The 19,333-nt window shown below is 57.0% G+C and overlaps 1 protein-coding gene across 2 annotated transcripts in view; it reads right to left on the bottom strand.

The window, feature by feature from the left end:
* The window catches only part of IFFO2 (intermediate filament family orphan 2), a 46,572-nt gene extending 27,870 nt beyond the window's left edge, over positions 1-18,702 (bottom strand). The window contains exon 1 of one of the 2 annotated variants that reach the window (XM_069575127.1): positions 17,689-18,702. In XM_069575127.1, the coding sequence (XP_069431228.1) occupies positions 17,689-18,359 (671 nt within the window). In that variant the 5' untranslated portion in view covers positions 18,360-18,702. The remainder of the gene's footprint in view (positions 1-17,688) is intronic. The other variant, XM_069575126.1, reaches the window with a different exon arrangement.
* Positions 18,703-19,333: the final 631 nt, after the last annotated feature.

Genomic DNA, 19,333 nt, shown 5'->3' with positions numbered 1-19,333 from the left:
CACACCCCAGCGGGTGGCCTGGTAAAAGTGACTCTGCTTCTCGGAGCCTCAGTTCCCTCATCTATAAAATGGGGTAACAACGGTACCTACCTCACTGGGTTATGAAAATATACAAGATCATGAACACCCAGCATCTCACGTTACTTTCCACCTTAGTGAGCAGACCTCAATTCCAGCTGCTGGGGATGGGGCTGGGGTGGGGGTGGGGGGGTTGTTGTTTCAGGGTCCAGGGTTCTGGGCTTGACTGAGACGCACCATTCTGCCCCTCAGAGGCTTCATTCTCTGGGTCCTTCTCGGGCGCTTGGTATCCAAGTAGCCAGCACATGCAGGCCCTCAACCCCTGTTTACGTACTGGATGAATGAATGAGCTTGTGGGCTGGAGCCCCACGGGCAGCAGCAAGCAGGCCTGGGTGTGTGTCCTACTCTGCCTGCATCCCAGATGGTCCCAGGACCCATTTGCACAACGAAGCTCCGACCACCCCTGGGTGCTCAGGCTCTCCCTCTGCCAGCCACCCCCTCCAGGCAGCCTGCCAGGGGTTGTGGCCCTTTCCCAACCTGCCGGCCTCCCAGGGACAGACGGCTGGTCCACGCCCACCCCAGCAGGCCCACAAAGGCAGCAGGCAGCCTCCTCCTGGTGACTTGGCCTTGGGACAGATGGCTCTTGGTGTGACGTCTGCCAAGCCAGCTGGCCTGGCTGCTTTAAGGGGCCAGGACACTGGCTGGGAGTCCTGCCCCAGCAGGCAGGGCTCTTAACCCCTTCTTGCCCCTGCCACGGGACTCGGTGTCCCCCTGACCCCTAATCACTGTCCATAACAGTCAGGCCTCCTGCCCTCCACCCTCAGAGGTGAGGGGCCTCCCAGGGAGAGGCTCGCTAAACGGGAGTCAGAGAGGCTGTGGAGTGAAAGGGAGCCGCAGGGCAGATGGGAGTGGAGGAGGTCCCACCGCTCGGCTCTGAGGCAGGCCCGGCCCACCAGGAGTCTGCCAATCCAGACGGCGGGCAGGAGGGTGCTGGATCCTGGCTGGGGAGCCCCGTGGAGCCGCTGCCTTGCTTCTAGGACACCCATCCAGGCAGAGACTGCCAGGTCCAAAGGCCGTCAGCTACCTTTATCAGGCGGAAAAACCCACTCCCTGACCCAATCGTCCAGAAATAGCACTGGCCTGTGAAGGAGGAGACCCGACCCCAGCAGTCTGACCGAAGGTGGCAGACACGCTGCTCAGCCTCTCTGGGTCTCAGTCTCCCCATCAGGAAAGCTGGCCCGGGAGATCCCTGGGCTCCAGGGCCACTTTCCGCTCAGAGGGCACGATGACTCCAGGAGAAGGAATGTGCTTCCTCCCTTCCCCACCCCCAGGAACTCATGGAATCCTAGAGGGACCAGTCAGATCCTTTCTCCACCAAGAGCATGTCCCAACCACGACCAAGCGCGGGCATGAGTCAAGAGGACTTCAGGCAGGAAGAAAGGAAGCTTCTGGGATTCAGAGGGGGACTGATGCGGCCTGCAGAAGGCGGGAAGGGTCTTCACCAGGCAGTGCCCCACCCAACCCCCTACTGGACAGAAGGCTAGACAAAGGGAAATGCAGCAGGCGGCATCGGGGCCAGAGACCAGGAAGAGGCTGCAAGGATGTCCTTACAGAAGATGCCTCGAGGGGAAGGCTCTGGAATGCCCCTCCCAGGCTCTAAAATCTCTAATGGGATTTGCAGAGGTCCTACCCTCAAGGCCAGAGAGGAACAGATGACAGCTAGAGACCCTCTGCAGACAGCAAGCCAGTCTCCACAGCAAAGCAGGACCTCAGAGTCTCTGCACTTGGGTGTCCAGCCAATCTGATGTCCCAAATGGACAACGGCATCATCTCAGGGCACAGCACAGCCAGGCTCAGCTGCGGCCTGGGGCCTGCCTGCCAGTCCAACCAGCATCTCAGGACAGAGGCTGCAGACGACTTGCGAAAAGCCCAAGAACACATCGAAACAACCGAGGAGGGGAGGACAGGGCCAGAGGGCTGCCGGCCAGGAGCGGAGCCGCCTGTCAGCCCAGCAGAGACGCAAGAACATGGGGCTGGGCTCCACAGACGTGGCTGCGAGTCCCGGGTCTGCCACCAACGCTGGCTATGACCTCCAGCAAGTGACTACCCCTCTGAAAAGTGCGTGTTGGGGGAGAAATCAGACATCTCTAAGGATTCCTGCGGCTCTGATTTAACAGTCATTTGCCGAACTCCCTAGGGATAGGAGTCTGCCATCATCCCCAGAAGCCAAGCACAGGGCCAAGCACAAGCACTCTAAAAATGGCGGATGGATGGATGAAGGGATGGATAAATAGAGAGGAGGGTGGATGGAGGGAGGGAAGAAGGGACGTATGGATGAATGCAAGGATGGAAGGATGGATGGATGAACAGAGAGACAGATGATGGATAGATGGATGGATGGATGATAAATAGGCAGATGATGGATGGATGGACAGATGAATAAATAGAGAGACAGATGATAGATGGATGGATGGATAAATGGATGATGGATAAATGAATGGATGAATAGACAGATGATGGATGGATGGATGGATAAATGGAGGGATGGATAAATGGATAGATGGATGGATGAATAAACAGACAGATGATGGATAGATGGATGGATGGATAAATGGATGATGGATGGATGGGTAGATGGATGGATGGGTAGATGGATGGACGGATGGATGGATGGAAGGGTGGATGGATGGATGAATAAATAGAGAGGTGATGGATAGATGGATAGATGGATGGATGGGTGATGGAAGGGCGGATGGGTGGATGATTAAGTGGAGGAGTCCCTGAAAAAGGAGAGCAGGTCTTCAGCGTCTGCTGGAACGATTCCTTTCTCTTGCCCTCAAGGGCTCCCTGGAACCACGTTCCCAGGATACACACCTCCCAGCATCCAACCCCCTTTCTCTAATTTGTACACATAGGTGCACACACCTATGCACACATACTCAAGTATGCAACAGGCTCCAAGCACTGTGACCCAACTCTGAATCCTGAGAATGGAGGCTCGGGTTCCCAAAAGCCATGAGACCTATCTGCTCCAGTCTCCCCCCGGGGCGCCTCCACCTCCTAAAGCACCCTCCCAAAGCTGCGTCTGGAACGAGGCTGGGCAGTGGTAGAAGCCTAGTGACAATCCTCTGAGACTCAAGTTCACACGCCGGCTCTGCCCCTTTTCTGGCCGTGGCAAGTGACAAGACGCTTCACCTGCCAAGACTCGGATTCCCCATCTGTACAGTGGGCACAACCACATCCACCCTTCAAGAGTCTTGTGAAGTTTAAGAATCTTGTGCAGTAAAAAAAAAAAAAAAAAAGGCTGTGAAGTTTTAAACTGTATCAGCCACACAGGATGCTCTCGGGGAACCATGAGGGGAATATTACGGGGTTCCAAGGTCCTGGCTTCCTTCTGGGAGGAGATGAGGACAACCCGAGCCTCCCAGAGCTTCTCTGCTTGGGCCCTGTGATCCTTTCCACCTCGTTTCCCACCTTGGGGGTGGTGATAGCCAGGATTTAAGCCCAGCAGAAGCTACAAAGCAGCCTTTGTCTCGGAGACGAAACCCTAAACCGGCTGCCTTGACGTCAACCCTGGGCAACCAACGCCAGGACAGCCTTCAACATCACCCTTCTGCCTAGGTCTGGGAGTGAGGGCTTCACCCACAAGCCCTGGCAGAGACAGCCTGTGGGCTCACAAGAACCTGGAAGCCACCTTCCCGTGGCTTTAAGAAGGAAGAGCTGCCCCAGCGACCCCTGAAGTGCGAGATAGGACTTGACCCCTGTCCCCTGTATCTGAGGCCAAGGGCCGGGGCCAGGAATGTGTACCCATTCCTCAGCCTGGGAGACTGAGTCCGGGCTGAGACTAGAAGAGTCCACCAGGTTCAGGTTCGAACTCTAGCTCTGCCCCTCCACACGACGAGACCTCAGGACAGGGCTGAGATGATCTGAGGCCTCCTCCGCATCAAGGCTGCTGGGACTTGGGAGGCAGGGACAGAGAGAGACTCCCCGTTCAAGACCACCCTCCAACAAGGCCCCTGGGAGCCTCAGGGTCCAGGCGACACAGCGCACTGGCCGCAGCCTCGGGGCCAGGTCTCGCCCTACAGTGACCCTCTGCCAACAGCCTGCTGGGGAGGACGGGGGATGTGACCTCCTCCCAGCCGGTCAAGAGGGCGGCTGGGCTGGGGAAGGGAAGTGCTCTGAACACAAAGGCCACTCTGCAGCCGGAAGCAGAAGCGGGAGGGCCGAGTCTGTGCTCACTGTGTGGGGCCTGGGGGCTGGGGAGGCAGGGCCAGGCTGAGACAGAGGCATAGAGCAATAGCAGCTCAGGGGCCTGCACCACGCTTGGGCCTCGGTGTGCCCCATCTCACTGGAGCCTCATTACAACCACAAGCTAGGGCTGTCAGCCCCATTTTACAGATGAGAAAACTGAGGCCTGGGGTGGTGATGCAAAGCCCAGGTAGTCCCACTCCAGGATCAGAGCTCCCACCCAAGTGAAAGCCCTGATCGCAGGCTGACAGTATAACCAAGGAAGAGCGAACAAATCGCTTCTTTTTAAAGCCCCATGGATCACCCCTGAATATTCACTGGAAGGACTGATGCTGAAGCTGAAGTTCCAGTACTTTGGTCTCCTGATAGGAAGAGCTGAGTCATTGGAAAAGACCCTGATGCTGGGAAAGATTGAAGGTGGGAGGAGAAGGGGACGACAGAGGATGAGATGGCTGGGTGCCACCACTGAGCAAACTCCAGGAGATAGTGAGGGACAGGGAAGCCTGGTATGCTGCAGTCCATGGGGTCACAAGGGGTCGGACATGACTTAACAACTGAAGGGCGACAACAGTGGATGTATTGTGCCTTAAGGCCCAGAAAGGGACAACCTATGAATTAGGGATCCCCTGAGCTCAGCGTCAGGTTAATCCTGGCTTGTCTGTAGCCTGGTGAGCGCCAGCCTGTCTCCCAACACGAATGAGTCCTAATGTTGTAAACGTCAGTATTTTATTTAAAGGCAAGTATAAAACCAGTTACAATGTAATATTAAGATTTTCCATAGACAATTGTATAAACGTCCATACTATTTGTCAGGACACAGCCCCAGACTGTGGACTCAAGAAACACGGTCTTTGTGGGGACTCGGGGGTCAGCCTTTGTAGTTCACCCAGTTTCTCACTATGGGCAAAGTCCTCAGACCTCCAACTCCAGGGCTCACCCCAGAGAAGAGGGGGTGGGAACGGCCCGCACTGGGCCAGGCTCGTCGACAGTGCTGTGGGTCTCACCATCCCGTTTCATACCAGAGGAAACCAAGGCACAGAGAGACGCACAGCTGAGCGCGCAGCTGGCAGACAGGGTCGGCAGGTCAGTCACCATCCCGAGACGCCAGCGTCAGGCCGAGCTTAGGGAGCTGTGTCCTGCTACAAGGAGACGAACCCAAGACGGCCTCGGATATCTCCCGTGCAGCTCTGCAGCACTGGGGACCCAGCCGTCTGGCCAAGAGGCAGGGTTCATTCGGTCCCTGTGGGCGCCACCTCGACAGGCTCCCAGACCTCTTCACGCTAAGCTCTCTGACCTCTGGGAGCTTTCCAAACCCCTCCTTAAAGGACCAGCAGCCTCCAGAAGGATCCCTTAGCTCAAGAGTTTCGAAGGAACCCTGTTTAGGGGACTGGGTTCCAGCCCCTACTGTGCTGTGACCTCAGGAGAGCTGCTCTCCTTCTCCGGGCCTCAGGTTTCTCATCGGTAAAATGGCCATGTGTATTTAAGTGGGAGTAGAGAGAAAAAAAGACACCACACTGAGGGATGAACTCCCAGAAGGCCTTCTCCAAAAGACAGCATCTGGGATGACACGAGAACTATGTCTCCTGGAAGCAGGGGAGGGCCGAGATGATCTCAGAGAGAGCCTCAAACCCTCTGGGCCCACCAGGAGGTCAGAGGAAGGGGTGCGGGAGGGCGGTCAGCTGGGAGAGGAGCGCTGAGCCGCCTAGTCCCCGCAGCCCCGACCCGCGTCTAGAACCACGTCGATTCCTAGGCCCGGACCTTGATGGCGGCAGGGGAAGCTGAGGCCCCCGGGACGGCACTGCCCTCTAACCCGGCAACTACCTCTCTCTCCAACCTCCTCTGCCCCCCACCACGACGCCAAGACCCTAGCCCCAAAGTGCAACGAGTGCGCACTGTGGGGTCCTGACCCCAGGGTGCTCCACGTCCACAGGGGAGAGCCACGGGCTCCCGGCCCCACGCTCACAGACACACGGGCTCATGGAGCCTCGCAGGAGGCAAAGAGCCCCCACGCAGGCCTGGCATCGGGCAGGGGTGAGAAGCCAAAACAAGGAAGAGAGAGAGGGAGAGAGGATGAGAGACAGCAAAACTGAACAAAGAGAGCCCAGAAGGCGACGAGCAGGGAGGGAGGCGCAGAAAGGGGAGGGAAAGAGCAAGCCCACCTAGCGGTGTCCCGACTCCGCCCGGAAGCCACCAGCCCGGCCCTCTCAGCTCCTGGCCTCTGCGCAAACTGCTCTCTCCACCTGCAGCACCCTGTGCCCCCTCTCCTCCACTCTTATTCGACCTTCCGAACACAACTCAGCTACTGTCTCCTCCAGGAAGCCTTCCTTGACTGGCCTTAAGCTGGCTCAGCTGCCTTCCAGAATCGCTGGGTTTCAGGCACGACAGAGTCCCACCAGGGTCCTCTCTGGTCCAGCATTCTGACTTTGCAACGCGCTTTTCCCAAACTGATTCCAGTCTCAGTCTCCTCCCCTTCCCCGGATGGCCTTCTACCCATTACTACAGCTGGCCAGGGCAAATCGGGGCCGGGGGCGGGGTGCCCACGGGTCCTGGGAAGATGTCCTGACCCTGCCCAGAGAGGAGCCTGTCTGCCGGGGAATTTCACAAGGTCCACTTAGACCAGCAGCTCTTCCCCTCCCCCTAGATGGCCAACAGGCGGCAGCGAGCCAGGAAGCTTCTTAAATAACCCGAGTAATAAAAGTGGCCAATTAAGAGGGTGGAAGGCAGTGTCTCCACTGCGGGGGTGTCTCTCCATTGAGCAGCAGACGCACAGGGGGCTGCGTGCAGGAGCACATTCCGAAGTCGGAGCACGGAGGCCGGAGAGCGCTGAGCAAGCATCTCGGAGCCAGCTCGGAGCCAGCCCCTGCCCGGCGTGGCCCAGGCCAGGGCCCCAGCGCCCCCCGCTCCTCCCCACAGAGCCCCCGGCCTCGCTGAGCGTCCTCACGATAGCTGCCCATGCCTCAGCACTGTCCTCCCCTTTCTCTTGCCACTCATGCAACAGGGCTAGTGGTCCCCATGTTGCAGATAAGAAATCAAGGTCTCCCTCAAGGTCACGGGGCTGATAAGCGGTGGAAACACTCTTGGACTCCTCTCTCCCCGACCTCCAAGTCACGTACAAAGGCTCTGCTCCGAGCTGTTTCGTTTCAAAGGTTTTGTCCAGCACCCCATCCCAGCTTGACTTGCGACCAAGGGAAGATCTGCTATTAAGGCAAGGGGAGGACAAGACCTTTCATGGAACTTCAAGCGGCCCCTGGTTGCCCGGGAAGCTGCAGAAGCGGCGGCAGTGTGGGTTTGGGCCCAGGGCCTCCGAGCACGGTCATCACAGGCACTGCTGCTGCTGCTGCTAAGTCGCATCAGTCATGTCCGACTCTGTGCGACCCCACAGACAGCAGCCCACCAGGCTCTGCTGTCCCTGGGATTCTCCAGGCAAGAACACTGGAGTGGGTTGCCATTTCCTTCTCCAAGGCATGAAAGTGAAAAGTAAAAGTGAAGTTGCTCAGTCGTGTCTGACTCTTCGCAACCCCATGGACTGAAGCCTACCAGGCTCCTCCGTCCATGGGATTTTCCAGGCAGGAGTACTGGAGTGGGGGGCCATTGCCTTCTCCACATCATCACAGGCACAGAACGCGACAATTTATAACATGCTGCCACATGCATCACTTGGTTTAATCTGTCAAACAGCCTCCTGAAGCCAGGTTTATTACCCCCATTTCACAGCAGGGAAAACTGAGGCTCAGAGGAAGAAAGCTGCCTGCAATTAATATGCCCCTTCCTGGGTACCACAAAGAGTAAGAGGTTGGGTCTGAAGCCTGACTTCCTGGGTTTGAATCTTGGCTTGCTGCTTCCTGTCTTGGCCCTCAGGGTCTCAGTTTCAGCATCTCTAAAATGGGCCACTAATAGTATGCAACTCCTACAGTCATTATGAGGTTCCACGAATTAAACTGCTTTGAATAGCACCTGGCAGAGTGTAAATGGTATAGAAATATTTTTTAACTAATTAATTACTGTTTACTGTGCCCGTAATGTGCACAGGTACTATTTGGGCAGGGATTTGTCAGGTGGTATTGTCCCATTTGCCTGGCTCCCCAGACTCTGGGCTGCTGAGGGCAGGGGCTGTGCATGCTTCACCCCAGTACCCAGCACGGGGCCTGGCACAAGGTGGGTGCCCAGCCACTGTCCAGAGAACAGAACTCCAGCTTCTCGGACACCATACCCAGCAGTCTCATCTTCCCCACCAAGAGACACAGGATGACTGTAACAAGCTCCCCATTCCCTGGCGAAGTTCACAGCACCCACCAAAAGCAGAAGTCAGACCTGAGCCCAGGGCGCAGGCCGGCTTCCCTCCGGCCACCGGAATGCCCACTGCCCTCTCCTGCTTGTCCTCAGGCAGGGAGGGCCCCTGACCACTGCCCGGGGGGCCCTCAGGTGCTGGGCATGACAAAGGGAGCATTAACTTGGAGTGTGAGCCCCAAATCCTGCCCTGGCTCGGCAAGTGAATTTTCCTTTCGGATCCTCAGTTTCCATCGTGGAGGGTGGTCACAAGGTTTAAATCAGATCACGTGCAAAGTGCTCGGCAGGTAACGATTCATGTTCCCTGCTCACTCTCCCTCCTTCCCCACCCATGTGGATATGCCGACTAGGAACTCTCCTCTACCCAGAGCCCGGTCCTCAGCGAGCAGCGGGACTAGACCGCCCTCCAAGGCCACCCGGGAGGCTCATCTGCTCGCCCCGGCACTGATTCATTGGCTTCACAAGAAAGTAATTACTCTAAAGTCACAGCAGGAAGTCTTCCCCGCGTGGCAGCCACCTCCTGTTCTGCCACCCGCCGCAGCAATATTGTGTCAGGCGCCGGGGAGACCCGCACCTCAGCCTGCCTCCCACCTGCCTCCGCCACCCTTTGCCAGCTTCACCAGCCTTCAGCCTGCATCTTCCCTGGGGAGGAGCCTGAATCTTGGGTCTGGAGACCCAGGCTGCCCTCCTTTGACATCTGGGGCAGACATCTTCACCCTTCTGAACCTCTCATCTGTAAAATGCTGCTAAGTTGCTTCAGTCGTGTCCGACTCTGTGCAACCCCATAGATGGCAGCCCACCTGGCTCCCCTGTCCCTGGGATTCTCCAGGCAAGAACACTCGAGTGGGTGGCCATTTCCTTCTCCAATGCATGAAAGTGAAAAGTGAAAGTGAAGTCGCTCAGTCGTGTCCAACTCTCAGAGACCCCATGGACTGCAGCCTTCCAGGCTCCTCCATCCATGGGATTTTCCAGGCAAGAGTACTGGAGTAGGGTGCCATTGCCTTCTCCGCATCCGTAAAATGAACAGTAATCAATTCCCACTTTTCAGGATGGCTCTAATAAACAAATCTCACTTATTTAAAGATTTCCTCACAAGGCTTAGCACATAGTAGGTACTCAGTCAATGATGGCTATTAACCCATTATGATTTATTTTAAACCTGTTGGCCAATGTTTCCACATCCTATGGTTTCAATTGATTCTTATATCAACCCTGGGAAGCAGAACTCATAAGAAACTGCATCCCCATTTTACAGAGCAGCTCATCAAGGTACAAGAGATTAGGCAGCACGCACAGAATACAGGTCACTCTAGAAAAGTTACAGAGACACCAGTCTTTCCGTGGCCCCCACTGCCAGGTGGGCAACAGGAAGCTTAGCCCACAGCACAGGCAAGCCAGGGCCATGAGCAGGGTGCCCCTGGGCCCCTGGGCAGCTCTAGCTGCCCCCGCCACACCCTTGGGGGCTCAGCCAGGCCACAGGCCCCGGAGGGAACCAGCAGCATTTGCCAGGTTTAAGTACTGAATGACAACTACTCTTGTATCAGGAACTAGGGTAAAAAACCACATCCTGCCCAGGAAGCCAAGCAGGGGTGCCCATTGGAGGTGGGAGGGCACTGCCGTGGCAGGCATCAGCAACCTTCACCAGCCTCGTTTCTTCTAAGCACCTCACGGCCAGTCATGCCCAGAGGCTGTACCACCCCCAGATGCTGCCAGCAAGGTCAGGGACCACCCTCTCCCCAGAGCCCAGCCTGGTTCCTGACTTCTGCCCACCTCACAAAGCTGGCACTGCCCAACCCTTAGGGCGCCCACCCTTTTGCCCTGTGAAATCCGGTCATGTAACCCTTAGAACTTCCCGCGCTGTAGCCATGTGAGCCCACGGCCTGTCCTTCGGTGTCGGGACACAGATTTCAGCAACGCCCTTTTCCAGATGAGAAGACTGAGACTCAGGGAGGCAAAGGCAAAGCCCAGTTTTTATATCCTGTGCTGGGGGCCTAGCATTTGGCATCAGTAGATGGGTTTTCATTCAAACTTGTTGAAATGATGTGTCAGGACCTCCAGATCCAGACCTTTTGCTCTACAAGCTGCAAGTCGGCCAGATACAGAGTCCATGTGTGTGGGTCACCAGTGGCCACGCAGACCCGCTGGGGCCTGCCAGCACGCAGCAGCCAGGCACACAGAGCCTCCCTCACTGCACAGATACTTGCTCAGCATGGACTCCAGCCAGACCCTGGCTTGGCTCTGTGTGTACAAGATGAAGAGGGCAGACCCAGAGCCGGCCCCCGCAGAGCTTACAGTCGGTGGAAGGGGCAGACACGTCCCAGGCAGCTACAGTTCAGGGTGGAGGGTGCTGTGCCAGGGGAGGCAGTGGGCGCTCAGGAATGCCCGACAGAAGGTCAGGGGAGAGCTCGGGGAACAACAGGGCTGCCTCCCTCCCTGCCGTGAGCCTGCAGCCATCTGTGACCTGGGAAATAACCCGAGCGCCCGGCAGCAGCGCATCGATAGGATCAAAAGCCAGGACTCCGCGGGCAACGTCCAGGCCCTCCGCTACCACTGACTCATGGCGCGTTTCAGATCAATTCCCCTGGAAGTCCACGAATCTCCTGGTAGCAAAGGATGTGTGCCAGCTCTGTGCCGACCCTTCTGTGTCCTTCAAACCCCGACACGTGTGGAGATGCCGGCACGGGCTTGGAGAGAGCGCCTGACGGCGCATGTGTGCATGAGCGCGCGCGCACGTGTGTGTGTGTGTGTGTGTGTGTGTGTGTGTGTGTGTGGCTCAGGGGCCCCGCATCCGGTGGCCAAGGAAAAAGCCCCGCCTCGAATTCCTGGGAGAAGGAATCTTCAGCGTCAGCTGTCTCCTGCTTCCTGCCTCCTTTACTTTTCTGGGACTTCATTCCCTTCCTTCCAGCGTAAGGCTCTGAAAATCCCTCCCAAATTTGTCCCCAGAGAGCCTGCCAGCCAAACCAAGAGATTCTGGAAGACGAAGGAGCTAAATGGAGTGGGGTTTGTGTGTTTCTTTTAAAGGAGGCTGGGAGAAAGGGCAGGGGGTGACCGGAGATTTCCGGAGACACAAATCAACCACTTAGAGTAGGAAGAACAGCCTCTTTAGATGCTGGACAAAGAAGCAGCCCTTTCTCCCTCCGCCCCCAGCACCATCTCCGGTGCCTTCCAAGGGACAGAGAGTGACAACGTGTCCTGAAATGGATGTGCCCGGCGTCCAGCGCCGTGCCGAGAAACCCTTGTAAAATGAAAGGAACAGATATCGAGGGGGGGTGGGAGGCGGGGGTGCTCTGGGATGGGGGACGTCCTGGGAGCCTCGTGTGCTTAACCCAGGCGCTGACTTACCCCCTTCCGACCTCTAGGGGAGTTAGTCTCCCTCTTTCACAGATAGCAGAGGGCCAGGCAGCTCAGAGAGGCCAAGCAACTGCCCACAGTCACGCAGAGACTGGGAGAGCTGGGATTCATCCATGCTTCCTCCAGCCAAAGCTGCCCCCTCCCCCACCGGGACAATCAGAAATAAAGAAGCTGTATCCGCAGCGGCTTCAGAAACAATGGAAGTGCGGGGAAAGAAACCCTCTGAGCAGCTTTCCGGGGAAGCCTTGTGGCTTTGGGGCACTCAGGGGCCAGCACCCTCCTGCCCAAGGGCCTCCTGGGGCATGATGGCAAAAAAGACAAGGGACAGTCCAGCGGGCCCACCCCCAGCCCCTTTCTGGAGCTCCGCATTCGGGCTGACAGCCCAGCCCCTTCCGGCTCAAGAGCAGAAATAGCTGTTACAAAAGTCCCTCCCATCCCCGAAAGTAGCTTTTTAAAAAATGCTTAAAGGCAGACACATAAAAAGGTGGAGAGCATTCTGCCAAGTCCCAACAGAAGGCAAATGGTGCAGGCATCGCCTCGGGGCAGGAAACAGAACTTTCCATGACAGACGGACGTTCTGCCCTCTTTGTGGGTCAGCTCCCTCTGGGCCTCAGTTTCCCCGTCTCTAAAGTGAAAGTATTCCGCTGAATCAGCAATTTCTTTCTTTCCTGCCAAACTGTAAAATGCTTGGTTTCCAAACGACTCTCCCTCAGAATATCAATTTGAGAGCCATGGAAATGGAGCTGCTGTGGTCGATGGGGGCGAAATCCTAGGTGGTCTGCCCCCAGCTGCTCCCCCATCACCTCCCAGCACCCTGCTCCAGATCCCAGAGCTCCAAAGAGCCCGCCTGAAAACCACCAGGCTGAAGGTCACCCTGGTCCTCCAGGACCTCAAACAGAGCTCCAGTGAAACAAACCAAGAGCTCCAGGCAGACTGGAGTCAGGGCACAGACACTCAGCACAGGCTGGGAACAAAACCAGCCCGGTCCAAACCATGCCGGGCCTGGGGCTGGAGAAGGGTGGCCGGGACAGAGAAAGGCCCCTGCCCTCCCAGGAGGCAGGCAGAGCAGCCCTGACTCAGACCCTCCAAGTCACAGACAGACGCAGAGCGAGGTGGGAGGGAGGGCCTACAGGAAGCCTGCTGGGTATCGAAGACCCTCGGCTCAGAAAGAGCAGCGCCTGGCCCGAGGTTACACAGTGCCTCAAGGCAGAGTGGGGTCTGCAGGCTCCAGGCACTGGAGTCTGGGTCCCTAGGATGCCCATTCTGATGCCCTCCGCCTGTCTAAAGTTCAGCTAGCTTCAGCAGGACTCTCCCAGGGAAAGGCCCCCAGCCTGCAAACTCAGAACAGGATATTTCGGTGACACTGCGCGGTGACAGGGTGCCGATGTTTGTTTTGGTTTCCAAATCAACGCTTGACAACCTTGCCAGCTATAGTTTCAGTGACCACACTGCCCGCATGGTAAAGAGCTCGGAGCTGATTGGCCCAAAGGGAAATCAAAGCAGGAGTGAACCAGGCCAGGGGCTCTGGCTTGGGTAGGCGTTTCCAAAACACAGATCCTATCCCAGTGACGCACATGAGCTGATGTGCGGTGGTACACAAAAGGTGACTTCTTAAATTTACACTTTATTGACTATGTGAGTGGGTAAACAAAATGTGGTCTACCCACATGGAGGAATATTATGGAGGAATATTATTCAGCATTACAAAGGGATGTACTGCTGGTATAAGCTACAGAGTGGATGAATCTCAAAAACATCATCTGAGTGAGAGAGCCAGGCACAAACGACAACATGCTGCCAGACCCCGTTTATATGACAAGTCTACAGAGACAGAAAGCAGGTCAGTGGCTGCCTGGGCTGGAGGAGAAGTGGGGATTCACTGCAGAGGTGCAAGAAAGATCTTTTTGAGGTGATGCGAGTATTCTAAAACTGCATCGTGCTGATAGCTGCACAGCTCGATGGATTGACTAAAAATCATTGAACCGTATGTGTAAAACGGGAAAACTTTGCGATATGCAAATTATACCTCAATAAAGCTGGCTGAAAATTTAACGTTCAAAAAACTAAGATCACAGCATCTCTGGTCCCATCATTTCATGGCAAATAGAAGGGGAAAACGTGGAAGCAATGGCAGATTTTATTTTCCTAGGGTCTGAAATCACTGCAGACGGTGACCGCAGCCATGAAATTTAAAGACACGTGCTCCTTGGAAGAAAAGCTATGACCAACCTAAACAGTATATTAAAAAGCACAGACGTCACTTTGCTGACAAAGGTCCATCTAGTCAAAGCTATGGTTTTTCCAGTAGTCACGTATGGATATGAGAGTTGGACCGTAAGGAAGGCCTGAGCACTGAAGAATTGACGCTTTTGAACTGTGGCGCTGGAGAAAACTCTTGCAGGTCCCTTGGAGAGCAAGATCAAACTAGTCAATCCTAAAAGAAATCAATTCTGAATATTCATTAGAAGGACTGATACTGAAGCTGGAGCTCCAATATTTTGGCCACTTGATGGGAAAAGCCAACTCATTGGAAAAGACCCTGATTCTGTGAAAGACTGAAGGGGCAAAAGGAAAAGGGGACGACAGAGGATGAGATGGTTGGATGGCATCACCGACTCAATGGACATGAATCTGAGCAAATTCCAGGAGATAGTGAAGGCCAGGGAAACCTGGCGTGCGGCAGTCCACGGGGTCGCAGAGTCAGAAACGACTTAGCAACTGAACAACAACAACAAAGCTGTTTAAAATATTTTACAAAAATAATAATATAGATGGTGATACATGACTATGGCCGCAGTTCATGGAGGTAGAACCCCAGAAGTTCCCAGCTTGGAAAACACTGAGCTACACAACCAAGGTTGCCCTTTGGAGAGGCCGAAGAGCATCTCCAAGGCAGCGAGTTCCTCCAGGTGGACAGGGGAAACGCTGGCAACTTTCCTTCCCCAGGACAGGCTCTTTCTTTTGCTCACCCTCTTGGGACCCCATGCTAGACAACCTGGAAGGATCTGAAGCCTTCAGCGGCCAAGAGCCCAGGTAGACACCCTGGTCTCATTATCTTATGGACGTAAGATCGGAAGTGGCCTAGCAGTTCAAACTCAGATTTACATATTGTCAAGGCTGGGAAGACCCTTTGAGGTCATCTAGTCCAGGGCTTCTTACACTTTTCAAAAAGGTTGATCATATGCCTGCCCTCTTCCCAAAAGAAAATCCTTATGAGAAACCCAAATAAAGAAATAAACATAGAATGTTATTTGTATGAACCTGTACTGTAGGCAGTGAGGAAACAGTTACCAGTCCTTGAGGCTGATGAGCCCATTTGGGTCTGTTAACACTTAGAACTCGGATTATGGTTGGCAGGTCCACCTTCGGTTTAATTCTATCTCTGGTTTGGGCCACAGAGTATCAGGAAAATCCTGACTCACACAGATTAGTAGCTACAAATGGGACCAGCTTTCAGCAGTTTGCTTTCTGATCTCAGAATATTCTTCCGACGAAGAGAAGGCGGGGGTGGCTCTAACTTGACTCTGAACCAACAAATCAACGTTAAGTCGACTTCCAAGAGTTAAGAGTAAGAACTCAAAAGTGAGTGAGCATATTTTCATGACCATTTGACATTTTTTTAAACATCAATTTTTATTTAACATTCAAGGAATGCCTAAGGCATCTCTGAGGCAGCCTGGAGCTTCAGGCTCTTATCACCTTTACAGACAGGGCAACTAAGGCTCGCTCAAAGGAGGAGGCAGATGTGCTTTGGCAAAAATCCCACTTGAGCCCTGAATCAACTTCAGAAAAGATGCATCTCCCCAATCCACCAAAAAAAAAAAAATAATAATAATAATGGGGGAAGAGAAGGTGCACGCGCCCCCTACAAGGGCGGGAAGAGAGACACACTCACCCTCCACCTGTCTCAGCAGCGCCCATGTCATTCCAGGCAGCACCAGAAGCTGACATCACACCCCACACCCTGGGTGCAACTTGAACTGGGCATTGCTCAATGCCAATCCATCTCCCTCTAGGACTGGGCACGGTGTTTCCATCTCCTTAGTAGCCAGGTCCGAAAGGAACACACACACACAATAAAACAAACACCCTGCAAGCCTGGGGCATGACGACACCATCCACAGTGGCAGACCAAAGGGCCCTCCCGGTTTCACCATCAAAAGCAAGCGCCTGTTTCCCTGCCCCACCCCAACAAAGCTGCCCACACAGGGCAGAGAGGTGGCCTCCCCATGGCGAGGCACCAGGCCCACAGAGAGACAACCAGCCCAGGAGAGTAGCTTGTCTCCTCATGGGGTCCAAGACATCTCCCCAGGAAGCCAGGCCCTGCATGAGAGACTGGAGACTCTGGGAAAAACTGCCCCCTCACAGCTTGACAGAGAGTCTCTCATCTTTACTAATGTCAATCTGATTACTTCATACCTTCCAAAAAGCATCACCAGCCTACTCGCCCCTTGTACAGCTGTGGGTGGATTTTATCATTCCCATTTCTCTGATAAGTAAACAGGCTTCCGAGTAGGCCAGTGACCACTCAGTTCAGCCAGAGATTCTCACTGGCAGGGGCTGGAGGTGGCACTTGAATCCTGCCCAGTGGCCAGCCCGCCCAGGAGAGATGAAAAGGGAGGAGACCCATGGCCAGTGGTCTGTGCTCTTGTGAGCAGTAGGACACAGGAGCGGAAGGAAAGATGCTTCCCAGGGCATCCTCCAAGCCCTGGGGGTCAAAGCCACAGTTCCCAACCCAGAGTTGCCCATGCCCGGGACAGCAGAGGGCCCTGCTCCCTTCCTGATACGTTACAGACAAACCCCTCTCCTCTTATCAGAAGGCCAGTTAGGTAACGCTGACAACCAGGTTGGGGGCAGGAGGCAATGTCAGGTTCCCAGCTGGGAATCCGGGCTGGACAGAAACGTGCTAGCCAGTTCAGCAAGCAGTCTGCGCCGCACTCCAGCCAGATCTGGTGGTCTGGGTCCATTCACTGTCCAGTCTTCCAGCCTAAGGTTATCTTTGCTTGTGTAGATAACTCGGTCTTTAGGGCTGAGTTTGTTGGGGGTCCAAAAAAACCATGAGAATTGGGGGTAGGGAGAAGAGAGGTGAAGGGAGGTGTTTCTAAAACTCGTGGCCAGTCTGATGTAGGTCTGGTTGTCTAGTCCAGCCCGCTGGACGTGACAGAGCTGGAGCAAGACAGCGGGCCCTGGCCTCAGTGGACAGACCCAAGCACTCTGAAACACGATTTTTTTTTAATTCAAGGAAAAACAGAAAGTTAGTGGATTACTTAAGAGTTGTTTCTTTTCACCCATTGACAGAGGGGAGCCCACTTACTACATCCTTGGGGAAAACACCTAAGTTGCCAGGCGTATCTCACATCCCAGCTTCACCACCTATTAGCCAAGACACCTTAGGCAAGTCACTAGCATCCGTGCCTCGGTTTTCTCATCTACAACACTAGCATAAGAATGCCCCACACTTTGTGTTGCCATGAGGATTAGGTGACATCACGTAAAACACCGACGGTCATTATGTCACCTAGAAAACAATGTGCCTGGTCCAGTGACGGAGCGGAGGTGTCCCCCACGGTAGTCAGCGCCGGTCCCCATCCTTGGAACTGGAAAACCGAGTTTTCCAAGTCTGCAAACACAGCTTCCAGCCCCACCTGCTAGGACCAGCTGGCCGCCCACCCCCTATCCCGGCCCCTCCGGAACGCACACATCCCGGGGCCGTCAGACCGGAACGACCCCCAACCCGCGAGCCGGGAGTGCGGGGGGGGGGGGGCAGGGCGGGGTCCCACTCACCTCCGCTTGTACTCGTCGCGCTCGCGCTTCACCTTGGCGAGCACGTTGTAGAGCGCGCGGATCTCGGGCGTGATGGTGTCGATCTGCACGCCCACGCCGTCGGGGTGCACCCACGACACTCCAGGGCCCTGCACGGTCTCCACGCCGCCGCCGCCCGTGCGCCGCACCTGCGTGTAGCTCCAGATGGTCCCGGGCAGGCGGCCGTAGTACTGCGGGTGCGAGCCGCCACCGGGGGGCAGGCCGCCCAGGGCCGCGGCGTGGTTGGCGTTGGCGCCGGCCGCCGCGCCGCCGCCCGGCCCGCCGCCGGGAGCGGGGGGTCGCAGCAGCTCCGGCCCAGTCTGCACGGCCTGCTCGCGGGAGAAGGTCTTGTAGCGCAGCCGCCGCTCGCGCTCGCTCTGCTGCTGCTCCAGCTGCTTCTCCAGCAGCCGGTTGCGCCGCTCCAGTTCGTGCACCTTGGCCAGGAAGCAGCGGAAGCGCACGTTGAGCCCCTTGAGTAGGTGGATGTTGGAGCCCAGGTCGTCCCGCAGCGCCGCCGTCACCGGCGACGGCCCGGGCCCGGCCCCGCCGCCGCCGCCGCCCCCGCCGGGGCAGCCCCCGGGCCCGCCGCCGCCGCCACCCGGCGGGCAGCCGAAGGCCAAGGCCATCTCTCCGAACAGCAGCGAGTTCACCATGCGCCGGCCGCGCGGCTCAGGGCCCAGGGCCCGCGGCTCCAGGTGCGGCTCCAGCTCCGGGCAGGGCTCCCGGCGCGGCCGGGCCAGGGCGGGCGCGGGATCCAGCGCGGCCGGCCGGGCGGTTCCAGATGCGCGCCAGACGCGGCCTCCGCGATGTCTGCGAGCCGGGCCGCCCCCGGGTGTGGGCGCCGCGGCGAGGGAAGGGAGTCGGGCCGCAGTGGAGGCCGCGGCGGCTCGCAAGGGGCGGCGAGGGTCGCAAGTCCCGGCGCCGGGGGTTGTCGGAGACACTGTGGAGACGCCGCGGCAGCCGCGCTCCGAGGACTCTCCGCGGGCACTGCCCCTCTGCGGCGGGCCCCGCCCACTGCAGACATAGGCCCCGCCCCCGGCCGCGCCCCGCCCACCGCGCCTTCCTCTGCGGCGCTCCCAGAGCCGGAGGCCCCGCCCCAGGCCCCGCCCAGCCCACCACTGCGGCGCTCCCGGAGCTGGAGGTCCCGCCCACCCCCGTCTCGCCCCGCCCACCGAGCCTGCCACTGCGGCGCTCCGGGAACCGGAGGCCCCGCCCAGCTCCGGACTGGACCCCTCCCTCCCCTGCGCCGGGTCCTGAGGCCCGGCCCGGCTCCGATCCTTCTCCCGGGGACACGGCCCGCAGAACTGCACCAGGCAGGCGGTCAGGTGGGATCTCCGCAGAGCCAGCCCGGCCTCTTAAAGGGACCGGCGGCCTCGGCAGCGCTCGCTTCCCTCGCCAGGGAGTCTCCTCCCCCGCGGTCTTTGCCAAGGAGGCTACCCTGTTCTTTCAGCCACCCCAGCTCCCGCGGTCCCCGATTCCCGCGGAGTGAGGGGGACCTCGGTCCGGAAGGGCTGGGGACCAGAGCATCCGAAGGTGCATTAGCACCCACCCCCAGTCCAGCGTGGCGCGGCCTCGATCGACCTTCCCCGGATGAGGCGGCGCTTGCACCGGCACGTCGCCCACGCAG

Source organism: Ovis canadensis, chromosome 2, assembly GCF_042477335.2.
Source record: "Ovis canadensis isolate MfBH-ARS-UI-01 breed Bighorn chromosome 2, ARS-UI_OviCan_v2, whole genome shotgun sequence".
Taxonomy (NCBI): Eukaryota; Metazoa; Chordata; class Mammalia; order Artiodactyla; family Bovidae; genus Ovis; species Ovis canadensis.
The sequence above is the reverse complement of the archived record's forward strand: the minus strand, read 5'-3'. Positions and strand labels throughout refer to the sequence as shown.